Source organism: Eriocheir sinensis, chromosome 59, assembly GCF_024679095.1.
Source record: "Eriocheir sinensis breed Jianghai 21 chromosome 59, ASM2467909v1, whole genome shotgun sequence".
Taxonomy (NCBI): Eukaryota; Metazoa; Arthropoda; class Malacostraca; order Decapoda; family Varunidae; genus Eriocheir; species Eriocheir sinensis.
Genome location: NC_066567.1, coordinates 7,148,124 through 7,169,984, shown reverse-complemented (window position 1 = coordinate 7,169,984; position 21,861 = coordinate 7,148,124). Strand labels below are relative to the sequence as shown.

The window sequence follows — 21,861 nt, the reverse complement described above, 5'->3', positions numbered from 1 at the left end:
GGGAGGAAGGGAAGGAAAGGAAGCGAACAAGGAAGGGGAGGGAGGGAAGGGAAGAAAGGGAAGGAAAGAAGGAAGAGAAGGGAAGGAATGGAACAAGGAGAGAGGAAAGGGAGGGAAGGAAGGAAAGGGAAGGGAAGGGAGGAAAGGAAGGGAAGGAAAGGAAGCGAACAAGGAAGGGGAGGGAGGGAAGGCAAGGAAAGAAGGAAGAGAAGGGAAGGAATGGGACAAGGAGAGAGGAAAGGGAGGGAAGGAAGGAAAGGGAAGGGAAGGGAGGAATGGAAGGGAAGGAAAGGAAGCGAACAAGGAAGGGGAGGGAGGGAAGGGAAGAAAGGGAAGGAAAGAAGGAAGAGAAGGGAAGGAATGGAACAAGGAGAGAGGAAAGGGAGGGAAGGAAGGGAAGGGAAGGGAGGAAAGGAAGGGAAGGAAAGGAAGCGAACAAGGAAGGGGAGGGAGGGAAGGGAAGAAAGGGAAGGAAAGAAGGAAGAGAAGGGAAGGAATGGAACAAGGAGAGAGGAAAGGGAGGGAAGGAAAGAAAGGGAAGGGAAGGGAGGAATGGAAGGAAGGAAAGGAAGGAACAAGGAAGGAGGAGGGAAGGAAGAACGGGAAGGAAAGAAGGAAGAGAAGGGAAGGAATGGGACAAGGAGAGAGGAAAGGGAGGGAAGGGAAGGGAGGAATGGAAGGGAAGGAAAGGAAGCGAACAAGGAAGGGGAGGGAGGGAAGGGAAGAAAGGGAAGGAAAGAAGGAAGAGAAGGGAAGGAATGGAACAAGGAGAGAGGAAAGGGAGGGAAGGAAGGAAAGGGAAGGGAAGGGAGGAATGGAAGGAAGGGAAGGGAGGGGAGGGGAATCTCATAAGACTAAGGAATAAAGTTTGTTGAAGTGAAAATCGGCGTTATTGCGAAAACAGGAATGGTTGAGTGATTTAGAGGGAGAGACAGGTGAGGGAAGGTAGCCAGGTAGATAGAGACAGGTAGACAGAGAGACAGGTAAGAACAGATAGACAGATAGACAGATAGATAGACAGAAGAATGAATATAAGGTTGAAAGAGAATGAAAGAAAGGTAGACAGGTGAAAACACAGGTAGATAGGGACAGGTAAGGACAGGTAAACAGATAGACAGATAGATAGACAGAGAGATAGACAGAAGAATGAATATAAGGTAGAAAGAGAATGAAAGAAAGAACGAAAGAAAGAGAGTACGAAAAAAGGGAAGAAGGAAAGAAAGAAAATGAAGTAAAAAAGAAAGAAGGAAGGTAAAAAAGAAAAGAAAGAGTAGATAGATAGATAGACTGGTAGATGAAGGAAAGTAGATTATGAATAGATTGACACACACACACACACACACACACACACACACACACACACACACACACACACACACACACACACACACACACACACACACAGTTCCGCTTACACAACCAAACTGTCCTCACTATTTTCCTTCCTTCCTTCCTCCTCCTCCTCCTCTTCCTCCTCCTCTTCCTTTCATTTACATATCAATTCATTAACTTTTTTTTTTCTCTTCCTTTCCTTATTTTTTTCCTGTTTTTTTTTTCTACATTTTTTTCTCCCTTTCTTTCCTCTCTATTTTTCTTTTTTTTTCGTCTAACCAAACTCTCTCTCTCTCTCTCTCTCTCTTTTCCAGTGGGCACTTCACTTTCTCAATTATTTTCTACCTCCTCCTCCTCCTCCTCCTTGAACCTCCTCCTCCTCCTCCTCTTCCTCCTCTTCCTCCTCCTCTTCTTCCTCCAACTCCTCCTCCACTCACCAAAGTTCATTGTTTCTTCTTCAATGACTAAGGAGGAGGAGGAGGAGGAGGAGGAGGAGGAGCGAAGGATGAAGAGGCGGAGGAGGATGCAATGGAATAGAAAGAGAGAGGGAGAGGAAGAAAAAGAAAGATATAATAAGAAAGAAAAAAAAAGATAGAAAGAAACAAATAAGGAAGAATGAATATAAGGAAGAAAGAGAAAGAAAGAAAGAAAGAAAGAAAAAGAAAGAAAGAAGAAAGAAAGAAAAAAATGAATGAATGAATATAAGAAAGAGAAAGAAAGAAAGAAAGAAAAAAGAGAAAGAAAGAAGAAAAGAAAGAAAGAAAGAAATGGCAGAATGAATATAAGAAAGAGAATAAAAGAAAGAAAGAAAGAAAGAAAGAAAGGAGAGACGGTAGAAAATCAAGAGCAGAAATATAGGTGAAGGAAGAAAGGAGAGACTGAAAGAAAGAAAGAAAGAAAGAAAGAAAGAAAGAAGTCTGGAAACACGCCAAGTAAGGTCTATGGAACTCTCTCTCTCTCTCTCTCTCTCTCTCTCTCTCTCTCTCTCTCTCTCTTGTTCTCCCCTTGCTGCAAACTCATTTCTCTCTCTCCTCTTTCTTTTTCTCCTCTTCTTCCTCCTCTTCTTGCATCTCCATCTTTCTTTCTTCCTTTCTTCTTTTGTCTTCCTTCTCTTCATTCAACCCTTCCTTCATCACACGCTCCATCTCCTCCTCCTCCTCCTCCTCCTCCTTTTTTTTTATTCCTCTCTCTCTCTCTCTCTCTCTCTCTATCATCGCTTATTTCATGCACATATATTACATTCATTACATCCTCAATCTCTCTCTCTCTCTAAAATGATGCATAGATGAATAATTGATATGAAGTGAAAAATGGCATAGTTTCCCCTCATATTCTTCATTAATTAGAACTTTTTACAATGATGATGTTGATGATGATGATGATGATGATGGAGATTAAAATTTTAACTATCTTCCGTTCGATCTTCAAATTTCATAACGTTTTTTTCTTTTTGTATTCAATTTCTACTCATATTTTTTTTTTACTTCAATTATCATACACATACTAAGTTATTTTACCTTCTCTTCTATTGAATCTTCTAATATAAGCATTCTATCTTTTTATATTCAATTTCTACTCATATATTTTTACACTTCTTCTATTGAATCTTCTAATATAAGCATTCTATCTTTTTATATTCAATTTCTACTCATATATATTTTTACACTTCTATTGAATCTTCTAATATAAGCATTCTATCTTTTTATATTCAATTTCTACTCATTATTAAACTTCTTCTAGTGAATCTTCCATTATAAGCATTCTATTTTTTTTATATTCAATTTCTACTCATATTTACTGATTTACTTAATTTATAATACATATACTAAGTTATTTTGCCTCTTCCTCTATTGAATCTTCTAATATAAGCATTCTATTCACTTCTATTCAATTCAAACTTTTACATCTATCTTTTTTGTTCAATTAAAATACACATACTAAGATTTTTTTAAAGTTCCTATTCAGTTTAAATATAAATGATAAATAAAATAAAATGAATAATGAATAGCTTGACTTCCTCTTCTTTCTCCTGCTCTTGGTGTTCTTCCTCTTCCTCTTCTTGCTCTCCTTTCATTTCCTTTTCTTCTTCATCTCCTTCCTCTTACTCCTGCATTCTGTCTGCTAGCTTTTGTATTCCATCCTCGACTTTCTTCTCTTGCTGTTGCTCTTCTTATGCTCTTATGTTCCTCTTCTTTTTCTTCTTGTTCTTCTTCCTCTCCTTCCTCTTGTTTTTTTTCTTCTTTCTCCTTCGTCATTTCCTTGTGTTAGTTTGATCTCTTCCTGTTTCTCTTCTTTCTCCTCTTGGTTTTGAAATATATCTTTCTACTTTTTCTATTTTTTTACCTTCCTACTTTCTTTCCTTCTTTCTTTCTTTCTTTCTTTCTTTACTCTGTTTACTTTCCTTCCTTCCTCCCTTTTTTCGTACCCTCTTTCTTTCTTTCTTTCATTCTCTTTCTTCCTTATACTCATTCTTCCTTATTTGCTTCTCTCTATCTTTTCTTCTTTCTTTCTTTTTATATTTTTCTTCCTCTTTAAACGCTTTCAGGAGGGGAGTAAAAATAATAACAGAGGACATATATGGGAGCGTCTGGGAACCCCGTGTTATGTAGTGTCCTGGATAACGTGAGGGGGGAGGGGGGACTCGGGTATTTCAGCAGCCCGAGGTGACACTGTCGGCGAGACGCTAAGTCGGCTAAGAACTGACCGCTGAGTTCGGCGTGGGAGACTTCGGCGCCTCTCCAACTTGGCACCGTGTTAGCTGACCTTTTGCGCTTCCTCTTACTCCTCTTACTCCTCTTCCTCTAGCTTTCCTCTTTCCTTTGATTCTGTGTTTTCGTCTTTTTTGTGTGTTAGTTTGACTTTTTACTCTTTCTCCTCTTTCTTATCCTCTTGCTGTTTGCTTTTCTTCCTCTTCCTCTTCTCGTTCCTCTTCCTCTTCCTCTTCTTCCTCTTATTCGTTCGTCTTTTCATTGGATTAGTTTGACCTCTTATTCTTTCTTCCTCTTCTTTCTCTTCTTGTTCTTGTTTTTTTTCCTCTCCCTCTTTTTCCTCTTTTCCTTCCTCTTGCTTTTCTTTTTCCTCTTATTCTTCCGTGTTATCGTTTTTTCCTTGTCTGACCTCTTCCTCTTTCTCCTCCTCCTCTTCTTGCTCTTCTTCCTCTTGTCTTTCTTTTCTTCCTCCTCCTCCTCCTCTTATTTTCCTCTTACTCCCATTTTCTCTTCTTTTTCTCCTCGTTCTCTTTCTCCTCCTCTAGATATATTGATTCGCTTCTTCTTCATCTTCTTCCCCTTCCTCCTCCTCCTCCTCCTCCTCCTCTTCCTCTTCTTATTCTTCTTCATCAACTCATAATTAGGAAAATTTAGGCATAAAATATGAATAAGCATAACTCTCTCTCTCTCTCTCTCTCTCTCTCTCTCTCTCTCTCTCTCACACACACACACACACACACACACACACACACACACAACACACACTCGCACACACATGAACACACAAACGCACAAACAATACTTGATTACAAACTTCACTGACTTTTAGAGAGAAAAAAAAAGATGAAAGAGAAAGAGGAAGGTAAAGAAAAGCAATGAGGAGGAGGAGGAGGAAGAGAAGGAGGAAGGGGAGGAGGAGGAGGAGGAGGAGGAGGAGGAGGAGGAGGAAATCTCTGAGTCACAACAAAGGCGAAAAACAAGTCTTCAACATCTTTATTATTATTATTATTATTATTATTATTATTATTATTATTATTATTTTTATTATTATTATTAGATATTTTTCTCCTTTCCTCTCTAATTATTTCCTCGTCCTCCATCTTTTTTCTTTTATATATTTTTTTCTCCTTTTTTTCTTCCTTTTATCTTCGTCCTTCGCTTCTATTTTTCCTCATTATCGCAATTTCTTACTTCCTTTTATTTTTTGCCCTTTTCTATATTTTTCTTTTTTCTCCTTTTTTTTCTCTTTTTCACACATTTAAATCCACCACTTCCGTTCTCAAAGCCAAGGTCTCTCTCTCTCTCTCTCTCTCTCTCTCTCTCTCTCTCTCTCTCTCTTAAGTAGCCTCAAGTTTAGCCGGATTTCAATTTCTGTAAATCTTTTCCTCTATTTCGTTTATTGTCTCCCTCGTGTGTGTGTGTGTGTGTGTGTGTGTATGTGTGTGTGTGTGTGTTACGTAAATGGGAAGCCTTGCAGTGATAAGAGTGGTGGTGGTGGTGGTGATGGTGGTGGTGGTGGTGATGGTGGTGGTGGTGATAGTGGTGATGGTGGTGGTGGTGGTGATGGTGGTGGTGGTGATAGTGGTGGTGATGGTATTGTTGTTATGATGATGATGATGATGGTGATGATGGTATTCTCAAATCTCTAAACACACACACACACACACACACACACACACACACACACACACACACAAAACCTATGACAAATGAAGCTGTTTTTACTTCCACACTCGCACGCAAACACATTAACCAATCACAGCGGGCCAACAGTGACAGCTAGGAGCCTTTAGCCAATCAAAACCCGCATAAACAACCCCACAGAGCCGTTAACCAATCAAAACCAAGCAAATTTGAACTCGAGAGACAGCAGCCAATCAAAACCCGTATAAACAACCCCACTGAGCCGTTAACCAATCAAAACCAAGCATATATGAACTCGAGAGACAGCAGCCAATCAAAATCCAGGTAGACTAACATGATCACTCTGTCAATCTGCCTGTCTTTCAAGAGGAGAGTATCAAGACCTCTCTCCACCCGAAATTGACCTCTCTTTTGGCTACTCTTTACTTTTATCTTTTATAGGAGCAGCATTTAGTGGACTTGTTTTGTTCCTCTACACTTATTTTTGTGCCCTTGAGCTGCTTCCTTCTCTTTACTTTTGTCTGTTGTGGGAACGGTGAGTTGAGGGCTTTTTTTTTTACCTTTTTGTTGCCCTTGAGCCGTCTCCTTTGTTGTAAAAAAAAAAAAAAATGGGGGTATACGACTAGGGGGGAGCGTCGCCTACTAAAATTCAACTTATAGAACTTCTGACCATTGAAAACCGATAGAAGGTAACGTTAGAGCCTTTAGCCAATGAAAAACAACCAAATATCAAACACAAAAAACAAGAACCAATCAATAAACAAGCAAATTTCAGACACAAAATCAATAACCAAACAAAAACAAGCAAATTCCAAACACAAAAAACAAGAACCAAACAAAAACAAGCAAATTCCAAACACAAAATCAAGAACCAAACAAAAAAACAAGCAAATATCAAACACAAAAACAAGAACCAAAAAAAAAACAAGCAAATATCAAACACAAAATAAAGAACCAAACAAAAAAACAAGCAAATATCAAACACAAAAAACAAGAACCAATCAGTAAACAAGCAAATTTCAGACACAAAATCAAGAACCAAACAAAACAAGCAAATATAACGTCACAACCCTTTAGCCCGGTGTTTCTTAAAGAGTGGTTCGCGGACTCCTTAGGGTCCGCGGAACGTTCCAAAGGGTCGATAGGCTAATTTAAATACCAGATAAAAAGTGTAATAGTATTTGGAAACAATTCAACCGACGACTGAATGAATAATGTTATGTGAGGTAAAGATTAAATAGCTCTGTTAATGTTCAACCAGTAATAGATAATTCAGTAACAATTTTAGTATATTCTAGCAAACAAACACCTTTTTAATTAACTCCAGATTTGTGTGAGTGGGAAATCTTTTCATAATTAAGGGTTTGACGCATGATTAATTTGAGGAAACGTGGATTTATATGTGTGAAAAAGAAAAACAAATAAAGAAAAACGAGAGAAAGACGCATAATCAATTTGAAGAAACGTAGATTTATATGTGTGAAAAAGAAAAACAAATAGAGAAAACGAGAGAAAGACGCATGATTAATTTGAAGAAACGTAGATTTAAATGTGTGAAAAAGAAAAACAAATAAAGAAAACGAGAGAAAGACGCATGATTAATTTGAAGAAACGTAGATTTAAATGTGTGAAAAAGAAAAACAAATAGAGAAAAAAGAGAAAAAGTTCTACAAAAAAAAAGTAGGTAAGAAATTAGGGGAAAAAAAGAAGCGTACGAGAAAGTTAAAGAAAGTTAGATATCATATAACGTGGATTTATATGTGTGAAAAAGAAAAAACATATAGAGAAAACGAGAAAAAGATCGACAAAAAAAGTAAGTAAGAAATTTCGATGATGAGGGAAAAAAAGAAGCTGCACGAGAAAGTTAAAGAATCATATATTTAACCAATGTAAACCAAGGAAATATCCATGGAGGTAGAATTGGTGGTGTCGACATTAACTTAAGATAGTGGGCGTGAGCTTGCGGCCCTAAAATCACCTCAATGAATGGGATTAGCGGGCCGTGTCGACTCCACCAATTCAACCTCCATGGAAATCTCAAACCCGAAACACATCAGCCAATCAGAACCGAGAACTTACCCGTGAGGAGTGACGTCACGGCGGCCACCAGGAGCGAAGAGGTCACGGCGGGGCCAGCGATGGGTCCCGCCACGATGCCCACCAGGTAACACACGCCCAGGGCCGCCCACACGCCCACGCTCCTATACACCAGCATGCCCACGCCTCGCCCCCCGCCCCCCCATATCCCTGAGGCGTGGGCGTGGGCCTGGGGGCGTGTCTGGGGGGCGAGGGGGCGGGTACGGACGAGGGAGGCGTAGATTTGGCGGAGGGATGATGAGAAGGTGTGAGGGCGCCGTGGGTGGAGGAGAGGAGGCGTCATTTTGGTCTTGGGCTGAGTCTCGGGTTTGGGGTTTGTGTGTGATGTTTTTTTTTTATGTGTTTTGCTCGTTTTTTTTTTTTTCACTGTTCGTACATTTTTGGGGGTTTTGTTCCGGTTTGATTTCGTTTTTTTCACTGTTCGTACATTTTTTGGGTTTAGTTCCGGTTTGATTTCGTTTTTTTTCACTTTTTGTACATTTTTGGATTTAGTTCTGGTTTGATTTCGTTTTTTTTTAGTATTCTTTCATTTTGATTTTGGTTTAGATTAGTTTGTTAGTTCGTACGTGTTTTAGTTTTCGTTCATGTTTTGCGTTTGTATCGTTTTAGTTCCATTGTTTTAGTATTCTTTTTATTTTTTGTGTGATTGGTTTGGTTTATTTTTACCTTTTCATTTTTCTTCGTTTTTGTTATTTTTTTGTTTAATATGGTTTGCTTCTTTTTTTGACTAGTTTTCGTTCTATTCCGTGTTTTTTTTAAGTATCAATTATTTTTTCTCAGGCACTATATATTGTTTTATCAGACTATTAATTCATGTTTATCACTATTTTGCTTCGCTCGCAGAATCTCTTACTTTCATTCAATATTATTTACCTATTTTCACTATTTTCTAATCCTTAGGCACTATTTATTGCTTTATCTCAATATAGCTTCCTTTATTATCACTGTTTTACTTCCATCTCAGTTTCTAAAAAAGCTTATTACTCACTATGATAATAATGTCACTTTACAAAGGTCAGATTCAAGTGTTTTTCTCGCCGCAGAAAACCAAGACCAAGACCTTTTTTTCTTAGCCGTATCTTATCTTTCTTTCAATATTTCGTTCCATTTACTTACTAATTCACTTCACTCACAGGTTATATCAGTGCAAACTACTAAGAACTATACATATTCACTACACAAAGGTCATATTTTAGTGTTGTTCCCGCTCAAAAAGGCGAAAAGAGCAAAAACATTCAAGCTCCGATACAAAGGCTGAAAGTAAACAAACAACAACCGGATGACGTCAGAGGAAAGAGAAATGACGTCACGGCTTGCACACTTTTAGCAGAACGTATGTTCCCTGGTTTCCCCGCCTTCGTGCACGCCACCAGTCACTTCACGCGCCATAATTCTCGCGCTGAAGTGAAACACGACAAAATATCACCCAAAAAAGGAGGCGAGGAGTGAATATTCGACTCCGAGGCTCAAGTGTCGAAGGTCTGGGAGATAAGTCACGAAGCCGCTGAGAAATAAGTCACGTCGCCGCCTTGCCGCATTCATTACTGCGTTAATTTATATTTTTTTTCTTCTTCGATGTCATTTTGGGTTTGTTGTTTTGCTTTTTTTTGGTTCCTCTTCGCTCATTTTACGTCGCCTTGAAATCTGCAAAAGAGAAAAAGAATTAGAGACAAAATGAAAGACAAACTTGAAGAAACGAGGAAGAAATTATAAAAGAAAAACAAATAAAGGAAAGGAGAGAAAGGAGAAAAGAAAACAAATAGAAAGAAAAGAGAGAAAAAATAGAAAAGAAGAGAAAGGAGGAGAAGAGAGGCAAGAATAGGAGAGAGAGGAGCTACAAAAAAGAGAAAGAGGAAAGAAGAAAAGAAGGAAGGAGAAAAAGGAGAAAGGAGAATAATTGTAAGGAAATGAGAAAGAAAAAATAGGAAGAGAAGTAGAGCAGAAAGAAAAGGAAAGGAGGGAGGTAATGAGGAAAATGAAGAAAACAAGAGAAAAGAGAAGAAAGGAAAGATATGGAAGGAGAGAAGGAATAAGAAGGAAAATTAAAAAAGGGGAGAAAAAGGAGGAGGAGGAGGAGAGGACCAAAGAATTAGAAGGAAGTAATGAGTGACTCTTTCTTTTACCATTCCTTCACTATTCCTATACAATTCCTCTACCATTCCTTTACCATTCCTTTGCCATTCCTTTACCCTTCATTCTCCCACTCATTCCTTTATCTACATTCCTTCCCTTACCTTTCCTTTACCATTCCTTTAGACTATATTATCCCACCCATTCCTTACACTCCTCCCCATACCATTCCTTTCCCATTCCTTTACCCTTCATTCTCCCACTCATTCCTTTATCTACATTCCTTCCCTTACCTTCCCTTTACCATTCCTTTGCCATTCCTTTACTATTCCTTTGCTCTTTGTTCTCCGACGACCCCTAAAATGCTCCGTTCCATTAAACAAAGCAATTAGATGGTGGTTTGGGAGCTTGTTAAGAGAGAGAGAGAGAGAGAGAGAGAGAGAGAGAGAGAGAGAGAGAGAGAGAGAGGGCGGGCTTAGCTTTCCTCTGTCACGGCCTTATGATCCCCCTCCCCTCTCTCTCTCTCTCTCTCTCTCTCAAGACGATAAGAAGGATGTAGATAAGAAACCAGATTAAAAAGATAAGGATATTAAAGGAAGAAAAGAAGAAGAAGAAGAAAAAGAAGAAGAAGAGAGAGAGAATGTGTGTGTGTGTGTGTGTGTGTGTGTGTGTGTGTGTGTGTGTGTTCCCTAAATTACACAACAATCCGAGAATCTTGTTTTAGCCCAATTTTTCCTTGTTGTAGAAGAGAGAGAGAGAGAGAGAGAGAGAGAAACGAAAATGGGGGATAGGAGAGGAGTGAGAGAAGGCAGAAAGGAAGAAGGAGGAAAAGAAGGGAAAGAAAGGAAGGAGAGAAAGAAGAGAGGAAGAAACGAGAGAATGGGAGAAGAGACAAAAAGAGGAAGCAGGAATTAACGAAGGAGAGAAGGCAGGAGAGGAAGAAAATATGAAGAAAAAAAAGGCGAAAAAGCAGGGTGGAAGGGAGGAGGGAAAGAAGGAGAGAAGATAAAAAAAGATAGAAAAGAAAGAAGAAAACCTAGAAAAATAATGAAGAAAAAAAAGGAGACAATAGATGAGAAGTATAAAAGGAAAGAGAAAGAAAGATATATGAAGGGAGGGAGGGAGGAAGGAGAGGAGGGAGAGAGAAACAGAAAGGAGGAAAAGAGAGAGGAGGGAAAAGTTAGGAGGGAGGAGAAAGGTATAATTAGATAACAAAAGGAGAGGAGAGAAATTTACGAGAGAGAGAGAGAGAGAGAGAGAGAGTTGACGTTAAATATAAATAAATTCAGAGGGAAGAAAGAGAAAGATAAGAGGAGAAGGAGGTGAAGGAAAGACTAGACAAAAAGAAAAAAGAAAAAAAAGAAAAAGAGGGAGAGAAAAAGTAAGAAAAAAATGAGAAAAAATAAAGTAGAGAGAAAAAAAGGAAGGTATACATTTGATAACTGAAGAATAGAAAAATATAACCAATAAATGAAAATAATAATCTCTCTCTCTCTCTCTCTCTCTCTCTCTCTCTCTCTCTCTATCTATCTATCTATCTATCTATTCCTTAATATCAATATTGTCAAAGTGGAATTTCAATAAACAAAATTCTTCAGCAGAGAAAACAAGAGAAATAAAGTTACGAATGCACAATAAATTCACATCCTATTCTATTTTATTTTATTTATTGGTTTTATTTTGTCCCTTGTTATGATATTACTTTTATACTTGACATTTGATTGATTGATAAGTTTATTGATGATTTTTCACAACAAAGGAGAAGGGAGGAGCATGCCATCCCTTTCCCCAGGCAGTACAGAGTGTAGATAGAATAACCTAACCTAACCTAACCTAACCTAACCTAACCTAACCTAACCTAACCTACCTAACCTAACCTAACCTAACCTAACCTAACCTAACCTAACCTAACCTAACCTAACCTAACCTAACCTAACCTAACCTAACCTAACCTAACCTAACCTAACCTAACCTAACCTAACCTAACCTAACCTAACCTTACCTAACCTAACATTGACATTTTCCCCTCAAGTATATTTCCTTTCAATAATCTTTACGATATATGGAAACTGTCTCTGAATAATAATAGTTAGTTTTGTATCATCATTATTTTTTATAGTTTTCACCAGATTTTACGAATGAAGTTAGAAAGAAAGAAAAGAAAGAAATATGGAAGGAAAGAAAGCGAGACACAAAACCCTGAACCAAAAACAAACCAGAACTAAAAAATAATAATCGTTAATCTATACAACTCGTAATTTTCTTCGTTTCGTGTCTCCTTCCGATGGATTTTACGACACATTCCAATAATCCGTGAATCCTAACAACAATCGCTACATTCTTTTTTCCATTGGTCGAAAATTTCATAGCTCCGTATCCCTTAAAAATATAAAGATGAAAAATATATTCGTAAATCTGAATCACCTATAATTTTCTTCGTTTCGTGTCTCCTTCCAATAGATTTTACGACACATTCCAATAATCCGTGAATCATAAACACAACCGCTACATTCATTTTTTCAAAGGCTCGATATTTTCATAGCTCCGTATCCCCTAAGAAAATAAAGCTTAAAAAAAAAAAATATTCGTAAACCCAAATCGCCCATAAGTTTCTTCGTTTCGTGTCTCCTTCCAATAGATTTTACGACACATTCCAATAATCCGTGAATCATAACTACAACCGCTACATTCTTTTTTTCCATGGCTCGATATTTTCATAGCTCCGTATCCCCTGACAGACCGCCGTGCATTATGATTGGTCAGTCCCTCGCGGCGGCCAGCCAATCACACGCGACGATTCCTCAACAAGACTAATGCGCCCAATGTTATTATCTTGATTTTTATGATAATGATGTTTTGTCTTGCTTTGTTTTGTTTTCTTCTGTTTTTCTTCCTGTTTGTGTTGTTTTGATTCTCACTTTCTCGTTTTTTCTTTATTTTTGTTTTCAGTAAGAGAGAGAAATCCCGATAGCTTCTGAGTCACGAAAGTCAAGGTCACAAACACACACACACACACACACACACACACACACACACACACACACACACCTGGAGAATTCTAATGACAGGTAAACGGCCAAGTGCAAGTCGTTAACACCTCTCTCTCTCTCTCTCTCTCTCTCTCTCTCTCTCTCTCTCTCTCTCTCTCTCTCTCGCTCCCCTCCTTTTACGTTTCATTTACTCTTCATCCTCTCTCTCTCTCTCTCTCTCTCTCTCTCTCTCTCTCTCTCTCTCTCTCTCTCTCTCTCTCTCTCTCTCTCGTGCGGCACATGTATTAAACACGCGATCTTTTTCATAATACGACACGGAGGTAAAAAAAAAATATAAAAAATAAGATCGCTTTAGGAAACGAAACGAAGACAGGACACGCGATTCGGGGGCAGGCACGCGCCCGAGAGAGAAAGAGAGAGAGAGAGAGAGAGAGAGAGAGAGAGAGAGAGAGAGAGAGAGAGAGAGAGAGAGAAAAAAAAACAACAGAAAAGAGGAAAAAGTGTTACCAGACAAAATATAGATGCAAAACAGAGAGAGAGAGAGAGAAGAGTAAATGAAACGTAAAAGGAATTGAAGGGAAAAAAATGTTACCAGATAAAAAAAAGTACAAAACAGAGAGAGAGAGAGAGAGAGAGGAATAAAAAAGAATATATGAGGGAAAATATGTTACCAGATAAAATATAAATACAATCCAGAGAGAGAGAGAGAGTTAAAACGGAAGTCCCTATTTTCCTCTCACTTCCGCCTTAGTTGCCAAGCGTATCTTTTTATTCTCTTTTTTTTACTTTTTTTTTCATGGTAATATTTCAAAAGGTAAACAGTTAAGAATTTCCCACATAATAATAATAATAATAATAATAATAATAATAATAATAATAATAATAATAATAATAATAATAATAACAATAATAATGATGATGATGAAAAGATTTGTTAGTTAGAATGTATTAAAATATTTTCCGTAACAACTTTCCAGATCAACATATTATTTTTTTTCTTCTTTTTTAATAAATTCACGAACGATAATAATAAAAAAAAACGTTACAAACCAAAGAAGAAAAGAAAAAAATAAAGGAATGAGAAAAAAGGAAAATAAAACAGAAGAGGGAGAAGAAACTGAAATAAAGAAAATAAAGAAAACAGAGAAACAATGAAAGAAAGAAAGAAAAAGATAGAGAAAAAGATACAGATGAACAGATAGACATTTAAACACCTAAAATTAATAGAAAGATAGACAGATAGATAAACATTGCAATAGATAGATATGAAGAATAAAAAGATACAGATAGATAAATATACATAACCCGATAGATAAAAAAAAAAGAATATCGTGGTTCCTTTTGTTGTATCGGTTATCACATTCCTTCATCGTATTCCTCCATTTATTAATCATTCATCATTCTCTCTTATTCCCTTTCGTTAAATTTTCCTGATATATATCGGTCAACATTGTTTCTTCTATTTTAGTTTTTATTTTATTCTTTCTTTTTCGTTCTCTATCTCTGTTATTCCCTCTTTCGTTCTCTATCTCTGTTATTCCCTCTTTCGTTCTCTATCTCTGTTATTCCCTCTTTCGTTCTCTATCTCTGTTATTCCCTCTTTCGTTCTCTATCTCTATCTCTGTTATTCCTCTTTCGTTCTCTATCTCTGTTATTCCCTCTTTCGTTCTCTATCTCTGTTATTCCTCTTTCGTTCTCTATCTCTGTTATTCCCTCTTTCGTTCTCTATCTCTGTTATTCCCTCTTTCGTTCTCTATCTCTGTTATTCCCTCTTTCGTTCTCTATCTCTGTTATTCCCTCTTTCGTTCTCTATCTCTGTTATTCCCTCTTTCGTTCTCTATCTCTGTTATTCCCTCTTTCGTTCTCTATCTCTGTTATTCCCTCTTTCGTTCTCTATCTCTGTTATTCCCTCTTTCGTTCTCTACACGTGATTAATTTTCTCCTTTTTTTCATTCTTTATTTGTCCCTTATTCGTTATCTATTATTCCTTCTCTTTCGTTTTCTACTTGTTATCTTATCTCTTCTTTCGTTCTCTTTTCGTTCTCCATTATTCCTTCGTTCGTTCTGTATTCATAATCATTTTTCCTCTTTTCGTTCTTTACCTGTTTGTCCTTTATTTGGTTTCTCCTATTCCTCTTTCGTCGTATTCTATTTGTTATCTTCTACCTTCATTCGTTCTCTGTTCGCTATCCACTATTACCCCTGATGAACCCTACAACATGGCTTTATAATTTTATTTTTTATTTTTACGTCTTGGCCTGTGGCGCCGGTAGGCCTTCATAGTAGGGCCTGATGGTCAGCCCCAGCCCATTGTGGCGCAGGCAAGTGTTTATAGTGGCGCCATCTTTACTTCTCAGCATTTTCCATTTTAGACTCCTAGTTGCATAATGTAAATCGTTGGGGGGGGGGGGTGTTGGGGGGTCATGCGACGCCGATCTAGCACAGTTTTTGGGCTATTAACACTTGTCTTTCCTCTATTTCTTGTTTTCTCTTTGTTATCTTATTCCCTCTTTCGTTCTCTCTTCGCTGTCCATTATTCCCTTTCGTTATTTTCTATGCCATTTATCAGTCATTTAATTCCTGTTGACTCACTCCTTTATTAATTCATTTACTTTTTGCTGTTTCTTGTTTTTCTATTCTTCATCTTATTTCCTCTTTCATTCTCTATTCGCCTATCCATTATTCCCTTTCGTTATTTTCTGTCATTTATCAGTCATTTAATTCCTGTTGACTCATTCCTTTACTGATTCATTTACTTTTTGCTATATTTCTTGTTTTTTTTATTTATCTTATTCCCTCTTTCGTTCTCTATCCGCTGTCCGTTATTCCCTTTCGCTATCACTCATTAGATTCCTGTTGACTCACTCCTTTACTGATTCATTTACTTTTTGCTATGTTTCTTGTGTTCTATCCGCAATGAGTCACGCTTCCTTTGTTTGACGGTTTGAGAATTAGGTTTAGCGTGTTCCTTTACTCCTTTACTCATTACTTTACTTCACTTTACTTACTTTACATCACTTATACCCTATCTTACTCCATGTTCCTACTCACCCCTTTACTCATTCACTACTTTACTTTACTTCACTTTACTTACTTTACTTATCACTTATTCCATATCTTACTCCATGTTCCTACTCACTCCTTTACTCATTCACTACTTTACTTTACTTCACTTTACTTACTTTACCTTACTTCATTTATTCCTTATCTTACTTTACTTCACTTACTTTACTTCACTTATTCCCTATCTTATTCCATGTTCCTACTCACCCCTTTACTTATTCACAACTTACTTTACTTACTTTACTTTACATCACTTATTCGGTATCTTATTCCATGTTTCTACTCCTTTACTTATTCACTTCTTACTTTACTTACTTTACTTTACATCACTTATTCGGTATCTTATTCCATGTTTCTACTCACTCCTTTACTTATTCACTTCTTACTTTACTTACTTTACTTTACATCACTTATTCGGTATCTTATTCCATGTTCCTACTCACCTCTTTACTTGCATTTACTTATTCCTTATTTTATCTTTTATTTTATCTTTATCTTATTTTTATCTTTTATTTTTTCATCTTTTCTTCGCTATCCATCGGCTTTTCTTGCCTTGTATCGATCATCTCACTCATTAACCTTTTTCTTTCTTTTCTTTTTTTCTTTTTTTTCTTTTATCTTTCGTTCCTATTTGGTTCTGTTCTTCGTGTTGCCTCAGTGTCATCTTCCCACTTCTTCTCCTTTCTTTTCTTTCTTTGTTTATCATCTGTCTATCATATCATTCAACTCTTTCTTTATTGTTGCTGTTTGTTTTTCCATGTTTTTTTTTGTTTTTGTTTGTTTTCTTCGGTTCTCATTCTCGTTCCTGTGTGTCCGGTTCTAATTTCGTTATATTGCACCGTTTTCTTCGCCTTTACGTTCCTCGCTTCGATGTCATTTCCAGATAGTAATATTCAGTAACTCCTTTTTTGTCTCTCATTTTCTTTTATTTCTTACTTTTATCGTTACTGTTTCTCTGGTTCTGTTTACGTTACGTTTTCTCCGTTCCTTTGCTCTACGTTCCTTGTTCGTTCTCCGTCACCCTTCCTTCGTTGCCGTCTTTCCTAACCAATCATCGATCACAACATTCAATAACTATCTTTCTTTTTCTTTCTTTTATCGTTAGTTTGGTTCTTTTTTTCTATTCACTGCTTCTCTGTTTCTCTTTCTTCCCTTCCTTACGTTCACCTTTTCGTTCGTCGTCATTTCCCGATTCTAACATTCAATAATTCCTTTGTGTCTCTTTTTCTTTTCTTTTTTTCTTTGATCGTTACTGTTTCTCTGGTTCTGTTAACGTTATGCCTTCTCCGTTCCTTCCCTCTACGTTCTTTAGTTCGTTCTGCGTCACCCTTCCTTCGTCCTCGTCCTTCGTAACCACTTATCGATCCTGACATTTAATCTTTCATTTTATTTCTTTTGTCGTTACTGTTTTCTCTGGTTCTCTTTACGTTACGCCTTCTCCGTTACTTCGCTCTACGTTCCTTAGTTCGTTCTCCGTCACCCTACCTTCGTAACCATTCATCGATCAAAACATTCAATAACTATCTTTCTTTTTCTTTATCGTGTTACTGTTTGGTTCTGTGTCTCTTTCTTCGCTTTCTCACGTTCCTCCTTCCGTTCGTTACCTTCTATCGATTATAACGTTCAATAACTCTTTTTTGCGTCTTTCTTTCATCGTTAAATTCTGTGTGTGGTTCTGATTTCGTTGTGTGTTATTGGTTCACACACATTCATCTTTTCATACCGTGGCTGTTTATACTCTTTAGCTTCCCGTTTTCACTATGTCTCCAGTTTCTTCTTATCTTCCTTATGCCTCTCAGTTTCCTCGACTATCGCCTCTTTGTTCGTTATGCGTCACCGTCCTTCGCTGTAAGCCCCCCGTCGCCGCCCGCATTGACCTTCTGTTGCCGCCTCGTGTTGCGTTCGTAGCTTCCCGGAATGACTTACCTACCTACACCTGGCGCAGATGTTTCATTTCCCACTGCACAGGTGTCGCTGTTTACCCTCCCCGGCCCCCCTCTCCCCTCACCCCCTCTCTCCCTCTCTCTCTCTGTAGCTCTCTGCTCCCCTGTCTCCCCCTCTCTTCATTCCTTCTCTTTCTATCTGTCTGTCTCTCTTTCTAGTTTTATTTCTTTCTTTTCTTAGTTATCTCTCTTTTTTACTAGTTCTCTCTCTCTCTCTCTCTCTCTCTCTCTCTCTCTCTCTCTCTCTCTCTCTCTCTCTCTCTCTCTCTCTCTCTCTCTCTCTCTCTCTCTCTCTCTCTCTCTCTCTCTCTCTCTGCCCCCCTTCGCTCCCTCTTCCTCTATGCCTGTCTCTGTGGTTTTCTTCCTTTCCTTCCTTCCTTTTCTATTTTTCTTACTAGTTCTCTCTCTCTCTCTTTTCCTTTCCTTCCTTCTCTTCCTCTCTGTCTCTCTCTCTCTTTGGTTTTCTTCCTTTCTTTAATTAGTTTTCTATCTTTCTTTCTAGTTCTTTCTTCTCTCTCTTCCTTTCCATCGCTTCTATCTGTCTGTCTCTCTATCTGGTTATCTCCTTTCCTTCTCTTCCTCTCTGTCTGTCTCTGTCTCTGGTTTTCTTCGTTTCCTTCCTCTCTCTCTCTCTCTCTCTCTCTCTCTCTCTGGTTTTCTTTCTTCCTTCCTTTACTGCTTTTCTCGTTCTCTCTGTATACTTGTCTTTTTCATTTCTTTTTATTTTTCCTTTCTTCCGTTAACTACGTTTGTTTGTCTGTCTGTCTGTCTTTCGTTCCCCTCGTGTCTGTCTCTATCTCTTTTCCTTCCTCTCTTTATCACTCCTCTCTCTCTCTCTCTCTCTCTCTCTCTCTCTCTCTCTCTCTCTCTCTCTTCCTGTCTTTGTGATAGGGTTCGAAGACTCTCAGATTAGCACTTCATCATTTCCTGTAGTAGTAGCAGTAGTAGTAGTAGTAGTAGTAGTAGTAGTAGTAGTAGTAGTAGTAATAGTAGTAGGCTAGTGATAGTAATAGCAATGGTGGTAGTAGGCTAATAGTAATAGTTGTTGTTTTTGTAGTATTGGCAATTGTAGTAATGGAAGTAGTAGTAGTAGTAGTAGTAGTCGTAGTACTAGTAGTAGTAGTAGTAGTAGTAGTAGTAGTAGTAGTAGTAGTAAAAAGTTCGTACTTACTCTCAACGCAATGCAACACAAGGACAGGAGCGACACAACACTATTATAACTATTAGTAGGCTATCTTATTATCTTCGGTTTGTCAGCAAGTTGATTAGATGTTCAAGTTTCCGCTGCTCTCTCTCTCTCTCTCTCTCTATCTCTCTCTCTCTCTCTCTCTCTTTTGCTTTCTTTCCCTCATATACTTTTCTTCTATTCTTTTCCTTTCTACTTTTCATTGCTATTCTTTCTTTCTCTTCGCTTTTCTTTCCTTTCTTTTCCATTTTTTATCTCTTCCTTTCCTTTTCTCTAACTTTCTGCCTGTCTCTTATTTATTTCTTCCTTTCTCATTCTCTTTCTCTACTTTCTTTATTTCCTTATCTCAAACTTTTTGCCCTTCTCGCTTTTTCTTTCCTTCTTTCTTTTTTTTCTCTCTTTACTTTCTTTCTTTCCTTATCTCTAACTTTCTGTCTTTCTCGCTTTCTTTCTCTCTCTCTCTCTCTCTCTCTCTCTCTCTCTCTCTCTCTCTCTCTCTCTCTCTCTCTCTCCGTATCATTTTTTCTTCTGTTACTGTTAAAAAAAGCAGAAAAAGAAAAAAAAAACAATAAAATCATAACAATCTAGAAGCGTAATGATAAAAGAATGGCAAATAATAATAATAATAATAATAATAATAATAATAATAATAATAATAATAATAATGATAATAATAATAATAATAGTAGTAACAACATCATTAACAACAATAACAAGAAAAAGAAAACACTTGCAAACACAAACACACAAACAACAACAACAACAACACAAATAGCAACTTTTTAACCTTCGTCAAAATTCCAAACATTCAAATTATCACTAAAAAACACACACAAACAAACACTCATAAAACACACTTCTTTCGCTGACCTCGCCCCGCACTTCCGGTCTTCTTCCTTGGGTCAATACTGTAAGGCCGAGGTCACAGAAACAAGGCGGCCGCGGAGGAGACGAGCGACGCACACCCTTCCTCTACCACTGCCGGAGGATGACTGACTCGGTTGCAATGATGCCAGCTCAGCGATGCACCCTCAGAGGAATAAGAGAAAAAAAAAATAATAGAAAGGAAAGAAGGAAGGAAGGAAGGAAGGAAGGAAGGATGGAAGGAAGGAAGGAAGGAAGAAAGAAAGAAAGGAAGGAAGGAAGGAAGGAAGGAAGGAAGGAAGGAAGGAAGAAAGAAAAAAAGAAAGAAAGCAAGGAAGGAAGGAAGGAAAGAACGAACGAACGAAAGAAAGGAAGGAAGGAAGGAAAGAAAAAAGAGATAAAAAAGGAAGAAAGAAAAAAGGAGAGAAAGAAAAAAAGAAAGAAACAAAGAACCAAACACACAAGTAAACAAACAAATAAATAAACGCTAATAAACAAACCAATCGGGCAATCGTAAACACAAACAACACACGTCCACTACAGGTAAGGAAAGGTAAATAAACAACAGGTGAGTACATTCATAATCCATATATATTTGCGACTCAACAAAAGAAAAGAAAAACAACAACAACCACAAAAAAGAAACATTAATCCACAACAAAATATTAAGTCGATGGAACACTTTAATAACACAATAGACGAAATGGGAAACTTTAATTGTGTTTCTCGGTGTCTATGAATTAAAAAGTCAATCTATTTAATCAAGTCATCAGTAATATTCTAATCAAAACGTCATTAACTGCTACCTAATCACATGAGAATCAACACACTCACACACACACACACACACACACACACACACACACCTCATCTTTTATTCCCCTTCTTCTTTTCCCCTCTTTCCCTTCTCACTTCCATTTCATTCCCCTCACCTCCATTACTCTTTTTCCTCCCTCCTTCTTCCTCTCTTTCATTAGCAGAGAAGAAGAAAGGGAGGTAAGGAAGAAAGGGAGAAGAGGGGGGGGGTGATTACAGAGACATATCGTAGGTTACCTCCTCCATCTCAACCTCCTTCACGTTTTGGGGGGCAAGTGGGCGGCGGTGGCTGCTCCCCCTCTCCCTTCTGTGGTACGGGGAGACAGGGGGGCGGGGGGAGGCCGGGGGAGGTGGGGGGTGAGGGGATGCCGGGGGAGGCGAGGAGAGAGTGGTGGGGGAGAGAGGCAGGGTGGAGGAGAGGGTGAGGGGGTGGGAGTAACTATCATCAATGTATGGGAGGGGGGGTAGGGGGCGCTGGGGACGGAGGTGGGGGTGCGAGTGGTGACGATGGTGCCGGGGGAGTGTATGGGAAGGGGTAGGGTGAGGGGGGCGTTGTGAATGGGGGTGACGGTGGGGCCTGGGGAGTGTTGGGGAAGGGGTATGGGAGGGTGACGGGGGCGGGAGGGAGGGGGGGATGTAGTACCAGGTGGGCACATACCCCTCCCGGCGGTCCTGGCACCAGCCGGAGAGGTAGCAGCAGCAGACCCTTCCCAGCAGGAGTCCTACGCCCACCCCCACCGCCGCGGCGATCACTGCAAGGCGAGGAGACGGAGGTGAGCACAGGGGCCAGGCGTAGGTGTTGATATGTAAGGGGCGGCACTGACTATTTCCTACTGTCATTATTATTATTATTATTATTATTATTATTATTATTATTATTATTATTATTATTTTTATTATTATAATTATTATTATTATTATTATTATTATTATTATTATTATTATTATTATTATTATTATTATTATTATTATTATTATTATTATTATTATTATGTTACTACTACTACTACTACTACTACTACCACCACATATATTCCTTTTTCAAACTTATTCCCAACTACTACTACTACTACTACTACTACTACTACTACTACTACTACTACTACTTTTTTTTTTTTTACAACAAAAGGCTCAAGGGCAACAGAAAC

At 38.1% G+C, this 21,861-nt stretch overlaps 1 protein-coding gene across 2 annotated transcripts in view; it reads right to left on the bottom strand.

Annotated features, from left to right (window-relative positions):
- Positions 1-20,032, bottom strand: part of LOC126985481 (cationic amino acid transporter 4-like) — a 39,488-nt gene extending 19,456 nt beyond the window's left edge. Inside the window, exons 1-2 of one of the 2 annotated variants that reach the window (XM_050840441.1) lie at positions 19,891-20,032; positions 7,764-9,425 (exon numbers count right to left, since the gene is read on the bottom strand). In XM_050840441.1, the coding sequence (XP_050696398.1) occupies positions 7,764-8,064 (301 nt within the window). In that variant the 5' untranslated portion in view covers positions 8,065-9,425; positions 19,891-20,032. The remainder of the gene's footprint in view (positions 1-7,763; positions 9,426-19,890) is intronic. The other variant, XM_050840442.1, reaches the window with a different exon arrangement.
- Positions 20,033-21,861: the final 1,829 nt, after the last annotated feature.